Source organism: Lynx rufus, unplaced genomic scaffold, assembly GCF_022079265.1.
Source record: "Lynx rufus isolate CCGP_SWC_20201006 ecotype Redwood Valley unplaced genomic scaffold, mLynRuf1.p SCAF_30, whole genome shotgun sequence".
In the NCBI taxonomy this organism is placed as follows: Eukaryota; Metazoa; Chordata; class Mammalia; order Carnivora; family Felidae; genus Lynx; species Lynx rufus.
The window spans coordinates 159,152-178,657 of NW_025814846.1; the positions used below are offsets into that span (position 1 = coordinate 159,152).

Genomic DNA, 19,506 nt, shown 5'->3' on the forward strand with positions numbered 1-19,506 from the left:
GTGGAGACATCTCTCCAGGAACAAAGGATCTGGCTGGTTCCATTTCCCTCCTCTGCTGCTCAGCATAAACACAGAGCCACCTGCTGGAAGCAGTCCAGTGCAGACACCAGATGCCTTACTTGCTTACACTAAGCCCTGCCCCCTTGCACTACAGTGGAATTGCCTTCTCAGCCATGCTTGCCTCTGTCCTAGCAATCTTGGCCCCAACCCCAGAATACCAGCACAAAACCCTGCCCATACCACATGTCCTGACCAGAGAGTTTTGCAGGGCCTCAGTTTTCATGGAAGTGGTATCAGGTCTCATTTCACAAGCAGACAAGAGTATATCTAGTTAAAACTCACCACATTCAGTCCAGGGAGCAAACACTGTCCACAGCAGGCAAGGAGAGCCTCTGCAGATGACAGGCCTGAATGATAGAGTAGCCAAAACAGCAACAGAGCACACCCAACACATTAGAGGAACTCCCTGAAGTGCCAGTCCCTGGGCACTACAGGACCTCTTCTTCATAAGACCATTACTTCCATGAGCAGGAGACATAACTCACTCTTCTAACATAGAGACTTAGCCAAAATGCAAAAATGGAGGAATTTATGAAAGAAATAGATTAGGCCACAGTCAGAGATCTAAGCAAAAACAGACAAAAGTATCATACCTGTTAGAGAATTTAATGCAACAATATTAAGGATACTCATGGGGCTTGAGAAAAGAATGGAAGACACCAGTGAGACCCTTAACACAGAGATAAAAGAGTTAAAAAAGAGCCAGAGGTGAATAATGTAATAAACAAAAATTGGAAATAGGCCTGATGCAGTGAATAGCAGGCCAGAAGAAACAGAGGAACAAATTAGTGACACAGAACACAAAATAATGGGAAATAATGAAGCTGAACACAAGAGAGAATTAGGGAACATAAGAATAGGCTTAGGAAACTCAGTGACTCCACCAATGTAATAACATTCATATTAAAGGAGTCCCAGAAGAGAAGAGAGAGAAACGAGGGCAGAGAATTTACTTGAGATAATGACTGAAAACTTCCCTAATCTGGAGAAGGAAATAGACATTGAAATTCTAGGAGGGACAGAGAACTCCCAACAGAATCCACAAAAGCAGCCCAGCCTCAATACATATTTTAATTAAATTTGCAAAATATAGTGATAAAAAAATCTTAAAAGTAGCAAGGTAAAAGAAATCATTAACTTACAAGGGAAGACCCATAAAGCCAGCTGCAGATTTCTTAACAGAAACTTGGCAAGCCAAGTGGCATGGTGGATTCAAAGTGCTGCATGGGAATATAAAAAGAATTATTCACCATGATCAAGTGGGATTCATTCCTGGACTGCAGGGCTGGTTCAACATTCGCAAATCAATCAGTGTGATACATCACATTAATAAAAGAAAAGATAAGAACCATACGATCCTGTCAATCGATGCAGAACGAGCATTTGATAAAATTCAGCATCCTTTCTTAATAAAAACCCTCAAGAAAGTCAGGATTGAAGGAACATACTTAAACTTCATCAAAGCTATTTATGAAAAGCCCACAGCTAATATCATCCTCAGTGGGGAAACACTGAGAGCTTTCCCCCTAAGATCAGGAACACAACAGGGATGTCCACTCTCACCGCTGTTGTTTCACATAGTGTTGGAAGTTCTAGCATAAGCAGTCACACAACAAAAGGAAATCAAATGCATCAAAATTGGCAAAGATGAAGTCAAGCTTTCACTTTTTGCAGATGACATGATACTATACATGGAAAACCCGACAGACTCCACCAGAACTCTGCTAGAACTGATACATGAATTCAGCAAAGTTGCAGGATACAAAATCAATGTAAAGAAATCAGTTGCATTCTTATACACTAGTAATGAAGCAACAGAAAGACAAATAAAGAAACTGATCCCATTCACAATTGCACCAAGAAGCATAAAATACCTAGGAATAAACCTAACCAAAGATGTAAAAGATCTGTATGCTGAAACTATAGAAAGCTTATGAAGGAAATTGAAGAAGATACAAAGAAATGGGAAAACATTCCATGCTCATGGATTGGAAGAATAAATATTGTTAAAATGTCAATACTACCCAAAGCAATCTACACATTCAATGCAATCCGAATCAAAATTGCACCAACATTCTTCTCGAAGGTAGAACAAGCAATCCTAAAATTTGTATAGAACCACAAAAGACCCTGAATAGCCAAAGTAATATTGAAGAAGAACACCAAAGTGGGAAGCATCACAATCCCAGACTTTAGCCTCTACTACAAAGCTGTAATCAAGACAGCATGGTATTGGCACAAAACAGACACATAAACCAGTGGAATAGAATAGAGACTCCAGAATTGGACCCACAAAAGTATGGCCAACTAATCTTTGACAAAGCAGGAAAGAATATCCAATGGAAAAAAGACAGTCTCTTTAACAAATGGTGCTGGGAGAACTACACAGCAACATGCAGAAGAATGAAACTAGACCACTTTCTTACACCATTCACAAAAACAAACTCAAAATGGATGAAGGACCTGAATGTGAGACAGGAAACCATCAAAACCCTAGAGGAGAAAGCAGGCAAAAACCTCTCTGACCTCAGCTGCAGCAATTTCTTACTTGACACATCCCCAAAGGCAAGGGAATTAAAAGCAAAAATGAACTATTGGGACCTCATCAAGTTAAAAAGCTTCTGCACAGCAAAGGAAACCATCAACAAAACTAAAAAGCAACCAATGGAATGGGAAAAGATATTTGCAAATGACATATCAGACAAAGGGCTAGTATCCAAAATCTATAAAGAACTCACCAAACTCCACACCCGAAGAACAAATAATCCAGTGAAGAAATGGGCAGAAGACATGAATAGACACTTCTCTAAAGAAGACATGCAGATGTCCAACAGGCACATGAAAAGATGCTCAACGTCGCTCCTCATCAGGGAAATACAAATCAATACCACAATGAGATACCACCTCACACCTGTCAGAATAGCTAACATAAACAACTCAAGCAACAACAGATGGTGGCAAGAATGCGGAGAAGGAGGATCTCTTTTGCATTGTTGTTGGGAATGCAAGCTGGTGCAGCCACTCTGGAAAACAGTATGGAGGGTCCTCAAAAAACTAAAAGTAGAACTACCCTACAAGCCAGCAACTGCACTACTAGGCATTTATCCATGGGATACAAGTGTGCTGTTTCGAAGGGATACATGCACCCCCATGTTTATAGCAGCGCTATCAACAATATCCAAATTATGGAAAGATCCCAAATGTCCCTCAATGGATGAATGGATAAAGAAGATGTGGTATATATATACAATGGAGTATTACTATTACTTGGCAATCAAAAAGAATGAAATCTTGCCATTTGCAACTACATGGATGGGACTGGAGGGTATTAAGTGAAATTAGTCAGTCAGAGAAAGACAAAAATCATATGACTTCACTCATATGAGGACTTACAACACAGAACAGATAAACATGAGGGAAGAGAAGCAAAAATAATATAAGAACATGGAAGGGGACAAAACATAAGAGACTCTTAAATATGGAGAACAAACAGAGGGTTGCTGGAGTGGTTGTGGGAGGGGGACTGGGCTAAATGGGTAGAGGGCATTAAGGAATCTACTCCTGAAATCATTATTGCACTATATGCTAACTAACTTGGATGTAAAATAAAAAAGTAAATAAATAATTTTTTTAAATGACTATTTCTGTAAAACATAAGGAGTTCATTTTAAAAAGGATATATAATAACTTACACCTAAAACATGGAGAGGAGAGGAGAAAGAATGGGTTCACACTTAATGAACATCAACTTACTATAGAATGCTATTGTAGTACAGGTTATATACAAACCTACTTGTAACTATGTATCAAAAATCACCAATAAATGCAAAGAATACAGAGAAATAAATCTAATATATTACTAAAGAAAATCAGCAACATAAGAAACACAAAGTATCACAGAAAATCTCCAGATACAACCACAAAACAAGTAATAAAATGGCAATAAATACATATCACTAATTACTGTGAATGTAGATGGACTAAATAATTAAATGATATAAGGTGTCAGAATGGATAAACCCATCTATATGCTGCCTATAAGAGACACATTTTAGACCTACAGACACCTGAAGATTGAACGTGAAGGGATGGGGAAACATTTATCATGTAAATGGGTGTCAAAAGAAAGAGTAGCAATACTTCTATCAGAAAAACTAGACTTTAATACAAGCATTAACAAGAGACAAAGAAGAGCACTATATAATCATAACGAGACAATCCAACAATAAGATATAAATTGTAAATATTTATGTATCCACTGTGGGATCACCAAAACATATAAAACATTTAATAATAAACATAAAGGAACTCATTGGTAAAATACAATAATAGCTGGGGACTTTTACACTCCACTTACATCAATGGACAGATCATCTAAACAGAAAATCTGCATGGAAAAATGGCTCTGAATGACACACTGGACCAGATGGACTTAATGTATATATTCAGAGCATTACATCCTAGAACATCTAAATAAACACTGTTTCCAAGTACACATGAAACATTCTCCAGAATAGATCACATATTAGGCCACAAACAGGCCTTAACAAATACAAAAAGATTGAAGTCATACTATGCACCTTTTGTGACCACATGCTATGAAGCTAGAAGCCAAGCACGGGAAAAAATCTGGAAAGACCACAAATACATGCAGGTTAAATAACATTACTAAACAATGAAATAAAAATTTTCATGGTTAACCATGAAATGAAAGGAGAAATTTAAAAATACATGGAAATAAATACAAATGAAGACACAGTGGTCCAAAACCTTTGAGATGCAACAAAATTGTTCCTAAGAGGGAAGTTTATAACAACACAGACCTATTTTAAGAAGAAAAATCTCAAATAACAACCTAACTTTACACCTAAAGGAACTAGAAAAAGAACAACAAATGAAACCTAAAGCTAGAAGGAGGGAGGAAATAATGAAGATTAGAACAGAAATAAATGATATAGAAACTTTAAAAATAGATTAATGAAACCAGGAGCTGGTTATTTGAAAAAAATATAATAAAATTGATAAACCTGCATCCAGACTTATCTAAAAGAAAAGAGAAAGGACCCAAATAAAATCACAAGTGAGAAAGTAGAAATAACAACCAACATCACAGAAATATAATCATAAGAGAATATTATGAAAAATTAATATGCCAACAAATTGGAAAACCTAAAAGAAATGAATAAATTCCTAGAAACATATAAATTACCAAAACTGATGAAACCATAAGAAATAGAAAAGTTGAATAGACTGATAACCAGAAAAGAAATTGAATCTGTAATCAAAAAGCTCCCAACAAACAACAGTCCAGGATTGGATGGCTTTACAGGCTAATTCTACCAAACACTTAAGGAAGAGTTAATTCATATACTTCTCAAAGTATTCGAAAAAATACAATAGGAGGGAAAACTTCCAAGTTCATTCTGTGAGGCCAGCATTACCCTGATAGCATAACCAGTGTGTAAAGACACCACAAAAAGAGAGAGAGAGAGAGAGAGAGAGAGAGAACTACAGGCCAGTATCGTTGATGAACATAGATGCAAAATCCTCAGCAAAATACAAATCCAACACTACATTAAGAAAATCATTCACCATAGTCAAGTGGGATTTATTCCTGGGTTGAAAGGCTGGTTCAACATTTGCAAATAGATCAACATGATCATCACATTAAAAAAGAAGGGATAAGAACCATATGATCATTTCAGTAGATGCAGAAATATCATTTGACCAAGTACAACATCATTTCATGATTAAAAAAAAACACTCAAGTAGGTGTAGAGGGAACATACCTCAACATAATAAAAGCCATATATGAAAAACTATAACTAATATCCTAAATGGGGGGAAAATGAGAGCTTTTCCTCTATGGTCAGGAACAAAACAGGGATGTCCACTCTTACCACTTTTCTTTAACACAGTACTGGAAGTCCTAGCCACACCAATCAGATATCAAAAAGAAATAAAAGGCATCCAAATCAGCAAGTAAGTAGTCAAATTTTCACTATTTGCAGATTGTATGATACTATATATAGAAAAGTTGAAAGATTCCACCAAAAATACTGCTAGAACTAATAAACTAATTCAATCAAGTCCCAGGATACAAAATCAATGTACAGAATTCTGTTGCATTTTTATACACCAGTTATGAAGAAGCAGAAATAGAAATTAAGGAATCCCATTTACAATTGCACCAAAAACAATAAGATACCTAGGAATAAACCTAACCAAAGAGGTGAAAGACCTGTGAAATACCAATGAAAGAAATTGAAAATGTCACAAAGAAATGGAAAGACACTCCATGCTCATGGATTGGAAGAACAAATATTGTTAAAATGTCTATACTGCCCAAAGCAATCTATGCATTTCATACAATCCCTATCAAACATCGACAAAATTTTTCACAGAGCTAGAACAAGCAACCCTAAAATTGGTATGGAACCACAAAGACTCCAAATAACCAAAGCAATCTTGAAAAAGAAAACAAAGTGGGAAACATTATAATTCCAGAGTTGAAGTTATATTACAAAGCTGTAGTGATCAAAACAGTATTGTGCTGACGTAAAAATAGGTACACAGATCAATAGAACAGAACAGAAAACCAAGAAATATAGTCACAAATATATGGTCAGTTATTCTTCAACAAAGCAGGAAATAATATGCAATGGGAAAAGTACAGTCTCTTCAACAAATGGTGTTGGGAAAACTGGACAGCAACATGCAGAAGAATGAAAATGGACCACTTTCTTAAACCATACACAAAAATAAACTAAAAATGGATTGAAGACCTAAATGGGAGACCTGAAACCATAAAAACCCTAGAAGAGAACATAGGCAGTAACTTCTTTTCATCAGATGTAGCAACTTCTTTCTAGATTTGTCTCCTGAAGCAAGGGAAACAAATGCAAAAATAAAGTATTAGGACTAAAAATAAAAAGCTTCTTCACAGTGAAGGAAACAATCAACAAAACTAAAAGGCAACCTACAGAATGGGAGAAGTTATTTGCCAATGACATATCTGATAAAGAGTTACTACCCAAAATATGTAAAAAAAAAAAAAAAAAAAACCTATATAGCTTAACACCCAAAAAATGAATAATCCAATTAAAAATGTGCAGAGGGCATGGATAGACATTTTTCCAAAGAAGACATCCAGATGGCCAACAGACACATAAAAAGATGCTGAAATAACTCATCATCAAGGAAATACAAACCAACACTACATTGAGCTACCACCTCACACCAGATGCTAAAATCAACAACATAAGAAACAATAGGTGTTGGTCAGGATGTGTACAAAGGTGAACTCTCTTGCAAACTGGTACAGCCACTCTGGAAAACAGTATGGAGTTTCCTCAAAACGTTAAACAGAGAACTACCCTACAATCCAGCAATCTCACTACTAAGTATTTACCCAAAAAATACAAAAATACTAATTGAAAGGGATACATGCACCTGATGTTTATAGCAGCATTATCTACAAGAGCCAAATTATGGAAATATCCCCAATGTCCATCGACCAATGAATGGATAAAGAATGTGTGGTATATATATCCAATGGACTGTTATTCAGCTATAAATAAAAATGAAATCTTGCCAGTTGCAAGGACATGGGTGGAGCTAGAGACTATGATGCTAAACTAAATAAGTGAAAGACAAACACCATATGATTTCACCCAAATGTGGAATTTTAGAAACAAATAAACATGGGCAAGGGGAAGAGAGGAAAACCAAGAAACAGTCTCTTAATTATAGAGAACAAACTGATGATTACCATAAGGGAGGTGGGTGGAGAAATGTGTTAAATAGGTGATGGGGATTAAGGAATGCACTCGTGATGATCACTGGGTGATGTATGGAAGTGTTCAATCACTGTATTGTACACCTGAAACTATTATTTTAACTAACTGGAATTTAAATTAAAACTTTAAATACATGTGAGAGATGTGTGTGTTATATATATATATATATATATATATATATATATATATATATATATATATATATGTATATATATATAATGGAATATTAGCCATGAAAAAGAATGGAATCTTGCCATTTGTGACAACATGGATGGAGCTAAAGAGTATAATGGTAAGCAAAATAATTCAGTCAGAAAAGAAAGACAAATACCATATATTTGCACTCATATGTGGAATTTAAGAAACAAAACAAATGAGTAAAGGCAAAAAAAGAGACAAAGAACAGATTTTTAAGTATAGAGAACAAACTGATGGTTATCAGAGGAGAGGTGAATGAGAAAATGGGTTCAATAGGTGAGGGGATTAAGGAGTGCGTTTGTCATGATGAGCACAAGTTGATGTATGGAATTGTTAAGTCACTATATTGTACACCTGAAACTTATATAACTTAGCTAACTGGAATTAAAAACTTTTTAAAAATGCAAATAAATCTGTAAGACACAATAAAGAATTTAGGAAGGTCTTGCTTATCACTTGAACTTATACCATGGCTGACTGACCCTGCAGCATCCGAGCTTTGCTGCTGCCTAAGAAAAGCTACTAACTTTTTGGCATTCTAATTTGGCATTCACAGATCCTAAATGCCTAGACCTGACTCTCAACTGAATCTTCATATGGTCTACCATATAGACTGTTCCCACCTCAGCACCAGATGTGCCAAACTGAAAGCAGGCACAGGCTAAACAAATTCCAAATTAACAAAATGAACTTTAAATGAACTCAGACTCAGATAATTGCAGATTTGGGTCACCCTCCTGTGGAGCTCTAAATTTATGAAACTATCCTGGGTTCTGGCTGGACCATTTGGGACAGTTGCTGATGTCCACAGGGAAAGGCTTGTTCTCTGATCAGACCGTCTGAAATTGATCTGCTGATTGGTTCTATATGTCTGATACAGAAAGTGATTGTATTCTTCTGATTTCTGCAAAAGCTACAAATTGGGGGAGAGCACATCAGAGGAAATGTGACCCCTCCCCCACTCCTGACAAATTGGAATCTTGAACCCTCTTTGGGACTTGGTGGTTTTGTTTGGCTTTCCAGATTAGTGCCAGTTTACAAAAATGTATTGATGACTCCACTGCCCTCACCTTTCTCCTGATGCGCAAGCCTTAGTAAGGCAATTTGCTTATTAAATGCAGCTGTTCCCAGAAAGAGAGTGATCTTTTCTAAGCTGCTCGTTGGATAAATTATTGGGACAAAAGTGGTAAGAAGTACAAAAACCCATTTTTTAATTATTTGAAAATTCAGAATTTCGTCTTGACCAATTCCTGGACATGATATGTCTTTCTGGTTAAACTGTATAATAATGTTTGCCTATGAAAATACTCTTAAACTTCTTGTATACAACTCTTCCAGATAAAAGATTGGGATGGAAGGAAGAGAATATTATAAAATTCTGGTTGCTAATTCAGACACACAGGTTTTGTGACAGTGGAGAAAAAACAAAATCCTGACACCTGGGGAGGCATGGGTAAAGGAGAAGGGCATTAATCATCTTTGATTTTTAGGACTATACCTGGAAATATTCCTCTCCTTCCTAATAAAACCACATGTTGTCTTACCTGCTGCCAAGAGTGCTTTGAATTCAAACTGACTGCTGAGTCTAAGGTCACATCTGACTGAACTGACTAGGAGATAGCAGGATGTGGCCACAGCTCCCACACCTTCTATACAGAACACCTCCCAATGTCATCCATACTCACAAAGCAGATTAGCTGATGTCATGAAGAAACAAAACTGTTTGGATCCAGTTTCCTTCAGGAGACACTCCCATTGAAATCAAAGAATGAACTGAACTTTTTGTACTGGACTGGAAACTCTAGGATAGGAGGCCTGCACTGGGAGACCCCACTGGAGATCATGTTAACCTACACTGCCTGATTAATGTATGTGATGCCCTAACATTTGTAAACTCTTTTTGTCCAAGAGTACTGCATATGCCTTCTGGAATTATACTTGTGTGTGAACCCTGACTATCCTGGCACTGCCTCAGCCTTGTAAGGCATTTAGGTCAGCATCAATATACAGGCCAGGCTGGTGCTGTGCTTGGACTGATCCCTCAAGCCAGATAAAAAAAGGTTAATACAGAAACTTGAGGAAGTTACCTGGCTGTTGAAGAGACATAATTATAATAATGTTAGGTTCTATCTGGCTAAATCTAAGACCCCTGAGGGCATAACTGAGGATTACACTACAGGTTGGGCTTACTTTGCTGCATGGGAACCTACTGACAAAGACACCTTGGCCAAAAGCCAATGGGGTGGACTGTGCAATAAAAGAGTTCAGGTGACAGGCCTGAGAATGCAATTCTTAGAAAAAAACTGCTTGTGGGGTGCCTGGGTGGCTCAGTCAGTTAAGTGTCCGACTTCAGCTCAGGTCATGATCTCATTGTTCATGAGTTCGAGCCCTGCATCGGGCTTTGTGCTAACAGCTCAGAGCCTGGAGCCTGCTTCAGATTCTATGTCTCCCTCTCTCTATGTTCCTTCCCCACTTGCAGTCTGTCTCTCTCTCAAAAATAAATAAAGATTACCCAAAAAAAGTCTTAAAAAACAAGAAAGAACTGCTTGTAAGTTTGGCCCTTGAATGGCATTTGAAGACCTGGATTTTAAGAGGGTCCACCATCCTCTTAAGGGTAACAGTGGTTTACTGCGTGTCTAAACTATACAAACAGTATGGCTTATGCTGAATATATCTGTTTTCCTTTTGAGAGTCTGGAGTTTAGGTATGTACTGTGCAGACAGTGCCTGTGTGACCAACCACTAATAAAAACATCGAGTCTCAAATGAACATCCTTGGTAGACAACATTTCACATGTGTTGTCATATTTTGATGCTGGAGGAATTATGCATTTGCTATGTGACTGCTCTGGGAGAGGAATCTTAGAAGCTTGTTTCCTCTGGACTTTGCACCATGTGCCTTTTTTCTTTGCTGTTTTGCTTTGTGTCATTTTGATTTAATAAACCTTAGCCATTAATACAGCTATACAGTGAGTTCTAGGAATCCTAGTGAATCACCAAACCTGGAGATAATCTATGGGACCTCCAACACAACAAGAATATTCATAGGAGCTTTATTTATAATAACAAAAAACTGGATGGGGTGCGGGAAATCTCAAATGTCCATCAACAAGTGAATGGTTAAATGATACATCCATACACTGGGCTATTATACAGCAATGAAAACAAATGAACTAATTCTACATACATCGTATGGATGAATCTCATAGACATATTGTTGAGTGAAAAAACAAGATGCAAAAAAATACATATTGTATGATTTTATTAATATAAAGCTAAAAAATGGACTACTTATTTATGGTGATTGAAGTTTGAAGGGTGGTTAATTTTGGGAGCTGGGGGATGTTAATAACCAGGAAGAGGCACAAGGGAGGCTTCTGCAGTGCTGATAATGTTCCATATATTGATTTGAGTTGTGTGTTTACTATGTAAAACTGTATCAATTTTTACATTTAAGATTAGCATACTTACTTCATGTATATTATGTATATTATACTATAAGAAATTACCAATGAAAATACTCTAATGTCCATTGATGGATGAAAAGATAAACTAATGTGATGTGTATATACAATGGAAAATTTTTCAGCCTTGAAAAAGAATAAAATTCTGACACAGTACAAAATGGATGAACCTTGAAGACATTATTCCAAGTGGAATAAACCAGTCACAAAACAACAAATATTGTATGATTCCACATATATGAGGTACCAAGAGTAAGAAAATTTATAGAGACAGAAATAGTGATGATTTCCAGGGACTGGCAAGAGGAGAACATGGGGAGTTATTGTTTAATGGGCACAGTTTCAGTTTGGGAAGATGGAAAAGTTGTGGAGATGGGCGGTGGTGATAGTTGCACAACATTGTGAATGTGCTTAATACCCCTGAACAATTAAAAATGGTTAAAATGGTAAATTTTAGGTTATATATATTTTTTACTACAATAAAAAAGAAAAAAAATGGAAGAAACAGTGGATAAACCTGGTTGTGATATCAATGTCAGTTAAATGTGTACTTTCCAGAATGAATCCTGGAATATGACCAACGCATTGACAGCTCTCTAGTTCTGTCCCTAAAAGTGAAGCAACACTAAAAAGGTAGCATATTTGATAAGTTTCATACTTAGGATAAAGCAGGAGCAAAAATAAAATCCCCAAGAAAAATGAGTTCCAATAAAAAAAAGGTAGTACTAGTTCTGTCAGTACTGACATGAAATGATATTTAATATAAATTTTGGAGAAAGAGGTTGAGAACAAGCTTTTTGTGTATAGTGCTATCGTTATAAAAGGGAAAAAGTGTGTGAATAAATGAACTATTTCCTCATTGTAGGAGGTATTAATGTAATAATTGTCTTTTCAGAGACAAAAAATTCAACTACATGTAACATAGATATAAATGATCAGATTCTAATTTCAAAATGCTAAACTATAAAAAAGAAGACATACTCAGGGAAATAAAGCGGATGTGTGTATACATACATACACACACATATACATAATATTTATAGACAGATGTGCAGATTCTATATAAATTTTCACTAAAACTACACCTTGGGGTGCCTGGGTGGCTCAGTCAGTTGAGCATCTAACTTCAGCTCAGGTCATGATCTCACAGTTCATGAGTTTGAGCCCTACATCGGGCTCCGTGCTGTCAGCAATGGAGCCTGATTGAGATTCATTCTCTCTGTGTGTCTCTCTTTCTCTCTCTCAAAAATAAATAAACAAACATTTTAAAAGTTAAAAAAATAAATAACCTTTTGTAGCTTTCTGATAGTTCAAGTCTTCCCCTTTCTTAAGTTTTCAAAAATATTCCTCTGCCAAATGAATTTTACTCTATGTATAAGTTTCCACAAAATTTCCTATCAGACACAATAATATTTTGACTTATTTGGGTAAGTTGTGTTGTTCCATTGAATTTAAAATGTGTCAATTAAATTGAAGGAGTCCAAGTAAATTCATTTCAGTTTTTCAGTTTAGTATGCCATCTTTAAGCTGATGAGGGTTTGTTCAGCTTTATTGAGGCATAGTCTACATTGATAAGTTTGGTAGTCAATATAGTTTTTGCAGTTTTCATGGGATTTAAGGAAATTCCGCATATGAATATCGGTAATAGAATTCTATCATTCGTAGAACTATTAATTTTCATGTGCATTCTTTTCTCTCATGTAGATTATGTGACTTTTTTATAAGAGCATAAAGTTCTTTAAGAACAGAGATAAATGGGGGCGCCTGGGTGGCTCAGTTGATTAAGCGCCCGACTTTGGGTCAGGTCATGATCTCACAACTTGTGGGTTTGAGCCCTGTGTCAGGCTCTGTGCTGACAGCTCAGAGCCTGGAGCCTGCCTCGGATTCTGTGTCTCCCTCTCTCTCTTCCCCTCCCCTGCTCATGCTCTGTCTCTCTGTCTCTCAAAAATAAATAAACATTTAAGAACATTTTTAAAAAACAGAGATAAATGCATACTCTCTCTTGGAGAGCCCTAAAGTACTTAGTATGAACTTGTACATGATACAGATAGTAACTTTGAGGTACAGAACTTAGTTTGTTGTATCAGGAAGTGTAAAACTAATACAAAAAAAATGTTTACTCATTGGATTTGTGCCCTAGAAAGATCTTAAGCATTTTTTAACTCTATCTTAGGATGCAACAGTAGAATGAAACTTAGTGGACGACCCTACAGGCACATGGGAGTCCTTGGAACTTCAAAACTCTATGACATTCGGAAAACTATCTTTACCTTCACTCCACAGGTAAGTGGAATAAGATTTAGATGCACTGAGATGAATGGAAGTAAGACAAACAGTACAGAAATAAAGCATTTACCAAAGTTAGGACAGGTGTGAGAGTTCATGGGGCCTTGCACATATTAAGTTGCTCAATAAATATTTGTTGAGTTGGATTGAACTGAGCTTGTAGCACAGAGCCATGCCAAGTGATTGTGGCTACCAAGTGTAGTCCTATGTGTTGCAGAAACAGTGACTAGGGATTTTATAAATGTTGAAGTACTTTTAAAAAGTACTCCTTTTGGGGCGCCTGGGTGGCGCAGTCGGTTAAGCGTCCGACTTCAGCCAGGTCACGATCTCGCGGTCCGTGAGTTCGAGCCCCGCGTCGGGCTCTGGGCTGATGGCTCAGAGCCTGGAGCCTGTTTCCGATTCTGTGTCTCCCTCTCTCTCTGCCCCTCCCCCGTTCATGCTCTGTCTCTCTCTGTCCCAAAAATAAATAAACGTTGAAAAAAAAATTAAAAAGTACTCCTTTTAAATGTTAAAAATAAGATTCTATTTGTTCTTTATGAACAAAATATAACCTCTTTTACTTAGTTACTAAACTGTGTTCTCTTTGTTTTGGGCAGAGGCCCTTTTTACATTGATATTCTCTTCTAAGCAAAAATGTCAGTACTGTTTCAGCCATGATTATACACATTGTTAGCCTGTTATTGGCCACATTATAATAGTAAGCCCAATTATATGTGTGTATAGGAGGAGAAACTATTTTCCGGAAAGAAAGCTTAAGCTCCCCATTTGTCGTCTTACATCTGAAATTGTGCATCTGAGGTACAGACAAAAGAGTAATGTACCATAGATCCTATTTCTGACCTTGCCATTTGCTAGCCATATGACTTTGTTAATCCACTTAGTGTCTCTGCCTTATTTTTATCTATTAAAAGAAGAAAAGCCGTCACTCATTTGTTATATAATTAAATAAAATTATGTACTTGAAAACACTTTGTAAACTAGAGTACACTGTAAAAATGTCAAAAATTATATGTACCAATTGACTATCAGATTCTTTGGAAAGAATTAGGCACTATAGTTGCCTCTGTGATGTGTTATATACCTTTGTGAATATGTGAGTACTTTAAAATATTATTTGACAGTTATAAGAGTAAGTTATTCTAAGCTGTTATTTTTCTCCTTCTTTTTCTCAGTTTATAGACCAGCAACAGTTCTACCTGGCTCTGGACAACAAGATGATAGTAGAAATGCTTAGAACAGACCTCTCCTACCTCTGTAGCCGCTGGAGGATGACAGGCCAGCCCACCATCACCTTCCCCATTTCACACACCATGCTTGGTAAGGTTGTATGAGGCAAGGAACAAATGTATTTGGGGACTAAGTCATGTGGTTAGCCCTTCAAAGTCTTAGAGTCACTGGAAAGGTTCTCATTATCATTTATTCTTTCAGCAGTTATTTCTTAGCTCCTATTTTTGTGCCAGGCATTTATCTAAGCACTTGGGCTACATGGAGCAAATAAGGCAGATGAGTAGATAGAATTCTACTCCCATGGAGCTTATGTTTTAGAATAAATATGTAACAAATGAACCAATGTTCAAGAATATTTCAAATGGTTTGAGGGTTATAATTCTGAAAATGTAGTAGAATAACTTGCAGGCTACTTGGGGGCTAATTGGTTTTTAGGTCAATTGCAGAAACTTTATAATGTAATTCATTTTAAAGATGGTAATAATACATTCTGCATCTGTCTTACCCCAGTGGAGCACCAAGATTTTATAGATAAGTTCCCACACTTACCCTTCCAAGTCTTGCCTAACTGAAGCAGTAAAATCTAACAAGGAGAAGTGAAAAGGCTTTCAGTTTAGCTTTCCTTTACTGGCTGGGCTTCTTAACATTTCTTATTTGAAACTGGGTGAAAGGCTTTATTATTCTCTCAGTTCCTGGAGGACTAGAGCCAATACTGAAGCACTGTTTCCTTTCTGTGTCTCTGCTATTGCTTCCAAAAGCCTGTTTATACTGCCAAAGGAAGTAGAATTCCTTTTCATTAGAGAAGAATCCTTTGTCATAAATCATTCAGTGTCCAGACAGGCTGTTAGGAATTTTGATCACATCTCTAAAGTGCTTCAAAAGCAGAGGAATTGAGGAAGTAGGGTAGTCTTTCTTCTTTTTGCCTTTCTTCTTTATTTAAGACAACAAGTTCCTGATTAATAAACATTATGTTCCCAGACTTGTCTTCAGAAACTATAAAGTCTAATTGGAGAGGCAAAGCTGATACACAAAAATAATAGAAACAATCAAAGACAGTATATAAAGAAGAACCAAAGCATTGGATTAGTATTTTAAAGTGAAGGTAATCAAGTTGTTAAAGAAAATCTCTTGACTGAGATGGGAATTATCAAGACTTTTTGGGATGGGTAGAATTCATATAGGAGGATAGAAGAAGGAAAGGCAGTTTAGGTAAGGGGAAAATACCATGAATGAGACCTGGAGACAGGGATGAGCTGGACTTGTTGTTTTTTTTTTTTAAATATGAAATTTATTGTCAGATTGGTTTCCATACAACACCCAGTGTTCATCCCAACAGGTGACCTCCTCAGTGCCCATCACCCACTTTCCCCTCCCTCCCACCCCCCATCAACCCTCAGTTTATTCTCAGTTTTTAAGAGTCTCTTATGGTTTGCCTCCTTCCCACTCTGTAACTTTTTTTCCCCCTTCTCCTCCCCCCTGGTCTTCTGTTAAGTTTCTCAGGATCCACATAAAAGTGAAAACATATAGTATCTGTCTTTCTCTGTATGACTTATTTCACTTAGCATAACACTCTCCAATTCCATCTATGTTGTGACAAAAGGCCATATTTCATTCTTTCTCATTGCCAAGTAGTATTCCACTGTATACATAAACCACAGTTTCTTCATCCATTCATCAGTTGATGGCCATTTAGGCTCTTTCCATAATTTGGCTATTGTTGAAAATGCTGCTATAAACATTGGGGTACAAGTGCCCCTATGCATCAGCACTCCTGTATCACTTGGGTAAATTCCTAGCAGTGCTATTGCTGGGTCATAGGGTAGTTCTATTTTTAATTTTTTGAGGACCCTCCATACTGTTTTCCAGAGTGGCTGCACCAGCTTGCATTCCCAACAACAATGCAAAAGAGATCCTCCTTCTCCGCATTCTTGCCACCATCTGTTGTTGCTTGAGTTGTTTATGTTAGCTATTCTGACAGGTGTGAGGTGGTATCTCATTGTGGTATTGATTTGTATTTCCCTGATGAGGAGCGACGTTGAGCATCTTTTCATGTGCCTGTTGGACATCTGCATGTCTTCTTTAGAGAAGTGTCTATTCATGTATTCTGCCCATTTCTTCACTGGATTATTTGTTCTTCGGGTGTGGAGTTTGGTGAGTTCTTTATAGATTTTGGATACTAGCCCTTTGTCCGATATGTCATTTGCAAATATCTTTTCCCATTCCACCAGTTGCCTTTTAGTTTTGTTGATGGTTTCCTTTGCTGTGCAGAAGCTTTTTATCTTGATGAGGTCCCAATAGTTCATTTTTGCTTTTAATTCCCTTGCCTTTGGAGATGTATCAAGTAAGAAATTGCTGCAGCTGAGGTCAGAGAGGTTTTTGCCTGCTTTCTCTAGGGTTTTGATGGTTTCCTGTCTCACATTCAGGTCCTTCATCCATTTTGAGTTTATTTTTGTGAATGAGTTTATTTTTGTGAATGGTGTAAGAAAGTGGTCTAGTTTCATTCTTCTGCATGTTGCTGTGTAGTTCTCCCAGCACCATTTGTTAAAGAGACTGTCTTTTTTCCATTGGATATTCTTTCCTGCTTTGTCAAAAATTAGTTGGCCATACTTTTGTGGGTCAAATTCTGGAGTCTCTATTCTATTCCATTGGTCTATGTGTCTGTTTTGTGCCAATACCATACTGTCTTGATGATTATAGCTTTGTAGTAGAGGCTAAAGTCTGGGATTGTGATACTTCCTGCTTTGGTTTTCTACTTCAATATTACTTTGGCTATTCAGGGTCTTTTGTGGTTCCATACAAATTTTAGGATTGCTTGTTCCACCTTCGAGAAGAATGCTGGTGCAATTTTGATTCAGATTGCTTTGAATGTGTAGATTGCTTTGGGTAGTATTGACACTTTAACAATATTTATTCTTCCAATCCATGAGCATGGAATGTTTTCCCATTTCTTTGTATCTTCTTCAATTTCCTTCATAAGCTTTCTATAGTTTTCAGCATACAGATCTTTTACATCTTCAGTTAGGTTTATTCCTAGGTATTTTATTTTTTTTTAATTTTTTTTTCAACGTTTATTTATTTTTGGGACAGAGAGAGACAGCATGAACGGGGGAGGGGCAGAGAGAGAGGGAGACACAGAATCGGAAACAGGCTCCAGGCTCTGAGCCATCAGCCCAGAGCCCGACGCGGGGCTCGAACTCGCGGACCGCGAGATTGTGACCTGGCTGAAGTCGGACGCTTAACCGACTGCGCCACCCAGGCGCCCCTATTCCTAGGTATTTTATACTTCTTGGTGCAGTTGTGAATGGGATCAGTTTCCTTATTTGTCTTTCTGTTGCTTCATTGTTAGTGTATAAGAAGGCAACTGATTTCTTTACGTTGATTTTGTATCCTGCAACTTTGCTGAATTCATGTATCACTTCTAGCAGACTTTTGGTGCAGTCTATCCCGTTTTCCATGTATAATATCATGTCATCTGCAAAAAAATGAAAGTTTGACTTCATCTTTGCCAATTTTGATGCCTTTCATTTCCTTTTGTTGTGTGATTGCTGATGCTAGAACTTCCAACACTATGTTAAGCAACAGCAGTGAGAGTGGACATCCCTGTCATGTTCCTGATATCAGGGGGAAAGCTCTCAGTGTTTCCCCATTGAGGATGATATTAGCTGTGGGCTTTTCATAAATGGCTTTTATGATGTTTAAGTATGTTCCTTCAATCCCGAATTTCTTGAGGGTATTTATTAAGAGAGGATGCTAAATTTTGTCAAATGCTTGTTCTGCATCAATTAGCAGGATCATATGGTTCTTATCTTTTCTTTTATTAATGTGATGTATCACATTGATTGATTTGCAAATGTTGAACCAGCCCTGCAGCCCAGGAATGAATCCCACTTGATCATGGTGAATAATTCTTTTTATATGCTGTTGAATTTGATTTGCCAGTATTTTGTTGAGAATTTTTGCATCCATATTATCAGAGATATTGGCCTGTAGTTCTTTTTTTTTTTTTTTTTTTCTGGGTGTCTGGTTTGGGAACCAAAGGAATGCTGGCTTCATAGAATGAGTCTGGAAGTTTTCCTTCCCTTTCTAATTTTGGAACAGCTTGAGAAGGATAGGTATTATTTCTGCTTTCAATGTCTGGTAGAATTCCCCAGGGAAGCAATCTGGTCCTGGACTCTTATTTGTTGGGAGATTTTTGATAACTGATTCAATTTCTTCGCTGGTTATGGGTCTGTTCAAGTTTTCTATTTCTTCCTGTTTGAGTTTTGGAAGTGTGTGGGTGTTCAGGAATTTGTCCATTTCTTCCAGGTTGTCCAGTTTGTTGGCGTATAATTTTTCATAGTATTCCCTGATAATTGCTTGTATTTCTGAGGGATTGGTTGTAATCATTCCATTTTCATTCATGATTTTATCTATTTGGGTCATCTCCCTTTTCTTTTCAGAAGCCTGGCTAGAGGTTTATCAGTTTTGTTTATT

The 19,506-nt window shown here is 37.0% G+C and overlaps 1 protein-coding gene across 2 annotated transcripts in view; it reads left to right on the forward strand.

Moving 5' to 3' along the window:
- Positions 1 to 19,506, forward strand: part of PHKA1 (phosphorylase kinase regulatory subunit alpha 1) — a 186,711-nt gene that overhangs the window by 97,544 nt on the left and 69,661 nt on the right. For both annotated transcript variants that reach the window (XM_047092509.1, XM_047092510.1), the window contains exons 15-16: positions 13,694 to 13,803; positions 14,979 to 15,123. In XM_047092509.1, coding sequence (XP_046948465.1) covers positions 13,694 to 13,803; positions 14,979 to 15,123 — 255 coding nt within the window. The remainder of the gene's footprint in view (positions 1 to 13,693; positions 13,804 to 14,978; positions 15,124 to 19,506) is intronic.